We start from the raw sequence: 7,125 nt of genomic DNA on the forward strand, positions 1-7,125 counted from the left end.
CTAACGATAACAAACCAGAGGAAAATATTTGAAAATATTAGGATTTTTACAGGAACAATATATGAAAGTTGAATTTTATAAAAATATATTTGTCATTCACTATATTTATAGTCCTGTATGAAATTAACTCTAACTTTTTCATTTCTCTCTGTTGTGAGTTCCTACCTTGCCTTCTATTTCTCCTTATCTACCTTTTCTGCTCTCTTAATGGTCGATCTAATGCCCTCGCTCTCTTCTCGTGCTTCTGCGTACAAGAGATGCTTCTGCGTACAAGAGACATCCATTGATCTCCCTGTAGTCACCACCAACCGCCTTCCTTGCCTGCCTACGCTGCGATGCTTATTTTTTTTTTATTTTTTTTTTTAAGGGAGAAATGTAGCATACTATCTGCTCCATTTATATTTTTAGAAATAAACTTAGCTGGAAATATAAATCAATTAGAATTCGAATTTAGAAGCTTGAATACCAATTATCAAATTTTTTATCACTTGTGTTAGGAATAATTGGTTACTCTGCAATGCTTGTTAAGTCATCCTTGGTGATAGACTCTCTGCTAGTATCGTCCTTGACGTTGTTTTCTACTCCGCACTCCTCTCTGTCCTTGTCCGCTGCTGTTGGTATCTCGCACCCTCTTCCTTTTCTCACACATGCGCCTCTTTCTCTTTTTTTTTTTCTTTTTTTTTATTTGAGAGATAGATAGCACGCTACCCGCTTCGTTTATTTTATTTAAAAATAAACTTAGCTGGAAATGTAAATCAACTAGGATTCGAACTCAGGACCTCGAGTACCAACTACCAAGCTTTTTGCCACTTGCGCTAGGGCCTAGGGATGGTCGGTCTCTCGCATCATTACTAAGAAGCTAATTTCGGGAATTTACAACAGCATCTACCTGGTGATTAATTGTCACAAATTCAGCTGATATTAACCACTAAAAATATCAATTGTAAGATCAATTGAATAGTAAAGTTAAATTATGTTACATCACCTTTTTAAATAGTTCATTTTAAAATTCAAATAATTTTAGTTCTATGCTTTTTTTTATTTTCTTTTTTTTTGAAATTTGGTTTACACGAATATATATGTTGTCCGGAGTTTAGATACTAATTGAATCTGGATGTAGTAAATAGTAATATTCAGTATTCCTAATAATTATTCCAGTAGGTCTTATGCACTATTAGGGTAAGGAGACTTTTATGCTCCTAAGCCATTTTCGATGATAGAGCTTCTAAATCGACAATTGGTTCTGTTAAACTTGATTTAGCGTATTTGAAGTATCTAGAAAATAAATTTTACGATTTTTTAATATTATTTACCTAGCAATCGAAAGAGTTCAAAATCAACGGCTGAAAATAAAAATCTCGCAAAAAGTAATGATATAGCACTAAAATTTTTTATCAGAGATATTGATCTTTCAGTAAATAATATAAAAATTTTTTTATCAAAATTTCATCTGATTTGAATACTTTCTCACCATAAAACTTACGAACGGCATACATCAACCATTAAAAATTGTTGATTTTGAATCATTTCGATTCTTAGGTAAATGATAATCGAAAATCTACAAAAATTATTGTTTAAATATTTCAAATACGCTAAATCAAGTCTAATGGAGCTAATCATCGATTCGAAAGTACCATCATCGAAAACGGTTTAGGAGCACGAAAACCTCCGTGTTCCTAACAGCACACAAGTCCTACTCTAATTGTTCAATCTAGTTTTGACCCGAATTTTTGCCGCCCCTAATTTAACCTAAAAGGCTTATATTCTCAGAGGCCATCTAAATATTGGCCCATGTAAAATAGTACAGTAAAATTGGATTGGGCCCACTCATCTCGTCAAAGGTTCGGTATGGGCTCGACCCAATTTTGTCCTTATAGATGGGGTATTTTTGCATTTTTGTCATGTCGCTAATACAACAATTTAAGCACCGTGGTGCAGAATAATGCCGAAAAATTATCGATACAATACGGTAAGATACGTGTAGTTTTGTGTCGATATGTGTTGGTCGCAAAATATCTGTATGCCGACACACTATGATATGAAATATTTATTTTTTTAGCACCGACAAATTATAATTGCTTAGTATATATCTTTATTAAATCTTTTGTATTTTATAATTTAATATTTATTCTACTTGTTTTAACTAGACTTGTACTTAGGCTCTGTTTGGCTCAATGGATGGTAGGTCGTAGTTTTTAACTACAACTACGATCCTTATCCCTCAACATTAAGTTATCCATTCGATCCATGTATCAGTTTTATTTCTATCCAAGGTTATAATTTTTTTCTAGATTTTTTTTTGAATACAGTATTCGATAAACACCCAACGAATTCTTAGATAGAGATAAAATTAACATGTGGTAGTGGATTAGAGGTTCTCCAATAAGGCGTCTTTTAATGAACTCCCCGTTGAAATTTTGTCCCCCGACTTTTCTGTTTGTGTGGGAATCATAAATTTTAATCATGCTACTATCATACTGGCAATTTATCACCACTTAATAAATATAAATTGTACCGTAAAACTTTATTATGATAATCTAGAAAGTTCGGATCGAAAATTATAATCCATTATAATTTGAATAATTTGATGAATTTTAGAAATATATATATAATTACTAAAATTGAAAGTTTGTGCACCTATTTGCAAGAGAACTAAAGTTTAGAAGGGTTTCTATATATTGAATGTTAAAAAAATAATATTCACTGAAATTTTAGAGGTGATTTTATTTCTATTAAAAAAAATAGTTTGCTATTTTTTTTTCTCTCTTAAAAAAAGCCTCATGTGACGATAATTGGACGGTTCAGATCACGCCCTAAATCCATCCTCGCCGTTTATCAGTCGGGGCGTGGGCCAAATCCCACAGGGAATCAAGAGATTGTTGCGTGCACCCGGTCCACCGTGCACCGTACTCCAAAATACCTACCTACAAAACCCAAATTCAATTTTACATCTATTTTTATAATTTAAAATAATTCAAAATAAAAGAAAATAAAACTTTAGTGGCTCATTTCTAATAAATTATGCCTAAATAATAAATTTTCGAAAGTTATAATTTTTCATAAACGAGACCCCCTGGGTATTTTAGGTTATCACTTTTCTCGAGAATTAAAATACTAATTTTTTAATCGATTTATTGGAATCATTGACTAATATGATTTTAACTAATTTGAAAGGATCTGATGAAATTTCTTATAATATAAATATTTTTCATCCAATTCTCATAATTTACTGTCAGATCATTTGAAAATCTATTGGTATAATTACATAGAATAAAATTTATGAACTCTAATTATTTTTTTCAAATAAAAAAATTTATATTTCTAAATAAATACTACCCCTAATTTGATTGAATTTTAGTTAAATTTGATTCCAAATGAATTCAAAAGTATATGTACCAAATCTAAATATAATAGAAAGTAAAATTTACATAATTGTATAACATCATCAGCATGTTTCCATGTAAATTCTTTGAGATTTATTTTAATTTAAAATTTAAAATTATATTTTATGGAGCTACGATATCCGTCTACATATATTTAGCTAGATTTTATATTAACAAGGTAAGCCACTAAGTATTAGTTGCGGTTAGGGATGTCAATAGGTCGGATTTGAGGTAGATTTTTAAAAATTCGAATCCAAACCGGACTCCAAATCCGAATCCGAACCCGACAGATTTTAAAAATTCATATCCAAATCCGAACCCGACGAAAAATTCGAAACCCGAACTCGAACCCGAAGCAATTATTTCTCTTTTTAATATTTCAAACTATATTACATTAAATATAAATTTTTTAAAATACAAATTCAAATATAATACTATATTTGTATATACATGTTATATATAATGTAAAATAAATTCGGGTTTGGGTAGGATACGGTCAAAATTCATATCCTAATCTATATCCGTCGGATTTTTATTTTTGATATCCATATCCGAATCATAGCTGTTGAGCATCGGATAAATTCGCTCCGTTCGGGTTCGGGTTTGGATTCTTATAAAATTTCAGACATGCATACCCATTGACATCTCTAGTTGCGGTGCGTGTATATCGGTACACCAGGTCCAGGGGATAATTTGGCGAGGGTATAGGGTTTATATCCACACCCTCCTCCCAAAAATCTCCTTCTCTTCCGGCCAATTAAGAGAGGGCGAGAGAGAGCGAGAGAGCGACGGATCGAAACGCGCAAAACGTCCTGCTCGACAAAATCGGCGCCCAAAAAACCCTCTCTCTCTCTCCATCTCCCCCGACCCCTCTCCCCCATTCCCCGATCCGCAAACCCTAACCCAAAACCCTAAACCTCTCTTCGATCCCCCGCTTCTCGGCGCCCATGGCGGAGGATTCCTCCGCCGCTGACGCCGCCGTCGTCGCCGCACCCGCTCCCACGGTGGAGTCGCTATTCGGTAGGAGGATCGAGTTCCACCCCGCGCGGAAGCCCTCTTCCGCCACCGCCGCCGCCGCGTCGGGCGCGATTGGCGGCGGCGGATTTCGCCTCGAAACTCTAAACCCCGGCGCCGATCAGCGCCGGGGGCCGGCGGGGCCTGCAGGGCCTGCGGGTGCGCCGGCCACTGCGGCGGGGAAGAGATCGGAGGGCGGGGAGTTCTACGAGCATGGGTTGGATCCGGAGCTCGGCTTCAGGATCACCTTCCGGAGAATCGTGAGTAGGGGGCTTTTCGGCTCTTCGTAATATTCGTTGGGATTTTGTGCCTCGATTTGTTCGATCGCTTCGTTTGCATGTTTAGATTGGTATAAAACATGGTTTTGATGCTTCAATTTTCACCAAATTTAGGGCTTCGGCGCTGATTCATGTGGTCTCTTATTGATATCTATTTGGCATGTAGCTAGGCCCTGTTTGGCCTTGCTGTAGGGTATCGTGCTGTTTGGTGAACTGCTGTATGAGTTGTGCTATTACGAGAAGCACTATATGAAAACCTTCAACAGCTTCTTTCTACAGCACAGTCAGAATTATCAGATCGGAGCTTCTGCTTTTGAGGACCCAACTCTTATTCTTTATGTGCTTTCTTCTGCAGTAGATGCTCTTTCTATGTCTTTTTTTTTTTTGTTTAGTGAATGCTTTACTAGAAACTACTGCTGTTGAAAGAAGTAAAAGTGGTCCAAAGAGGCCTTAAATCTGGAATGTTCGTTTTCCTAGCTAAATTGGAAAAGGTTCGGCATCTTACAGGGTGCTGGTTTGGCGAATCTTGGTAATACTTGTTTTCTGAATTCAGTTCTCCAATGCCTGACATACACGGAGCCTTTTGCAGCATACTTGCAGAGCGGCAAGCACAAGTCGTCATGTAAGTTTGTGTAGATGTATATGTGATTCTGTTGATTACCCTTCGATTTTGTTTGAAATATCTCTTCTGATATTTAACCACATCTTTTTCCATCCAATGGAACTATTTATATTTGCATGTGGAGCATATCATTCTACTTAACTTTTGTGTGCTTGCTGACATTGAATGGAAGTCATAAAATAGGCTTCCCTTACTATAGCGCTTTTCATTTTCACATGTTATGGATCGTCAACTTGACTTCACATCATCTTTTATAGGCCGTACTGCTGGCTTCTGTGCAATGTGTGCTCTTCAGAATCATGTTATGCATGCTCTACAATCTACCGGGAAGATATTGTCACCATCTCATCTTGTCAAGAACTTGCGATGTAAACTTGTGTCCTGGATTCCATCTCCCTCCCAAAAAAAACTTTTTGAATGATTAGATCCACTTATATTTCTGTACTGCTTGCTGTTGATTTACTCTACTTAAGAATTGCAACCTTTTGACTATACTTTCAGGCATATCTCGCAATTTTCGGAATTTCAGACAGGAAGATGCTCATGAGTACATGATTAACTTGCTTGAGTCAATGCATAAATGTTGTTTACCTTCTGGTGTCCCAAGTGAGTCTCCTAGTGCATATGAGAGAAGTTTAGTTTACAAGATTTTTGGCGGTCGTCTTAGAAGCCAGGTGCCTTAGGTTTTTTTTCTTTTTTATTTGGAAATGTATTATAGAGGAAAGAGGCCATCTTTGTAATCTGTTTTGACTTATCTGTATTTGTGCTGCAGGTAAAATGTATGCAGTGTTCCTATTGTTCGAATACGTTTGATCCATTCTTGGATTTGAGTCTGGAAATTGCGAAAGCTGATTCTCTACATAAAGCACTTAAACATTTCACTGGGCTGGAGCAACTTGACGGTGGGGAGAGGCAATATCAGTGTCAGCGGTGCAAACAGAAAGTTAGGGCTTATAAACAGCTTACGATTAATAAGGCTCCGTTTGTGCTCACCATTCATCTCAAGCGTTTTGATTCTCATATTGCTGGTCAAAAGATTGACAGAAAAGTGGAGTTTGAACCCAGGATCGACTTGAAACCATTTGTTAGCGATCCCAATGTGAGTAAGCATGTGTAATGTTGGGTTTGCTTCAGCTGCTCTTTCATTTGCCTTTCTTGCTTCTATAATCTTCAGTAATCTTTGCAGGAGGGAGACTTGAAATATACCCTTTATGGTGTCCTAGTTCATGCTGGTTGGAATACCCACTCTGGTCATTATTATTGTTTCGTACGCACATCAAGTGGCATGTGGCATTCTCTTGATGATAATCAGGTTAAGTTTGAGGACATTTTGTAAGCCTACGATTCCTTAATATTGAATTTTGATTGCTATTTACTTTGATATCTTACCGGTATATCATGCTAACAACTCTGTGATTCAATCAGCAGGCATATGCATATATATATATGTATGTTCCTGCTAATCTACACGTTGGCAGTGATGTCCTATTTTCTAAGATTAGAGTTTATATCCTTCCTTGTAACTTAAATAGCAAATATACTTGGAAAGTACTGGTAGAGGAGTTACTGATGGTCCATTTAGTTGTCTGAAATGTATAAAATGTGATCCTTTCCAAGTAGGTGCATAATGGATCTTAAGCGCAAAAAGGAGGACAATGAATTAAAGGGAAATGAGAAATTTTCAAGTTATGAAAGTTGCCAACTAGGTTTTTGTGCTGACTTTTCTTTAAAACATTCAAATATAGGTACACCAAGTCAGTGAGAAGACTGTATTGTCTCAAAAAGCCTATATGCTATTCTATGTACGTGATAGAAGTTTGATCGTGAA

General features: G+C 36.3%; 1 protein-coding gene across 1 annotated transcript in view; it reads left to right on the top strand.

Moving 5' to 3' along the window:
* Window positions 4,134-7,125, top strand: part of LOC109725577 (ubiquitin carboxyl-terminal hydrolase 23-like) — a 7,496-nt gene continuing 4,504 nt past the window's right edge. Inside the window, exons 1-7 of the mRNA XM_020254818.1 lie at window positions 4,134-4,657; window positions 5,183-5,297; window positions 5,555-5,665; window positions 5,799-5,971; window positions 6,070-6,396; window positions 6,484-6,609; window positions 7,043-7,120. Of these exons, the coding sequence (XP_020110407.1) occupies window positions 4,331-4,657; window positions 5,183-5,297; window positions 5,555-5,665; window positions 5,799-5,971; window positions 6,070-6,396; window positions 6,484-6,609; window positions 7,043-7,120 (1,257 nt within the window). The 5' untranslated portion in view covers window positions 4,134-4,330. The remainder of the gene's footprint in view (window positions 4,658-5,182; window positions 5,298-5,554; window positions 5,666-5,798; window positions 5,972-6,069; window positions 6,397-6,483; window positions 6,610-7,042; window positions 7,121-7,125) is intronic.

The sequence above is a fragment of the Ananas comosus genome, linkage group 20, assembly GCF_001540865.1.
Source record: "Ananas comosus cultivar F153 linkage group 20, ASM154086v1, whole genome shotgun sequence".
Taxonomy (NCBI): domain Eukaryota; kingdom Viridiplantae; phylum Streptophyta; class Magnoliopsida; order Poales; family Bromeliaceae; genus Ananas; species Ananas comosus.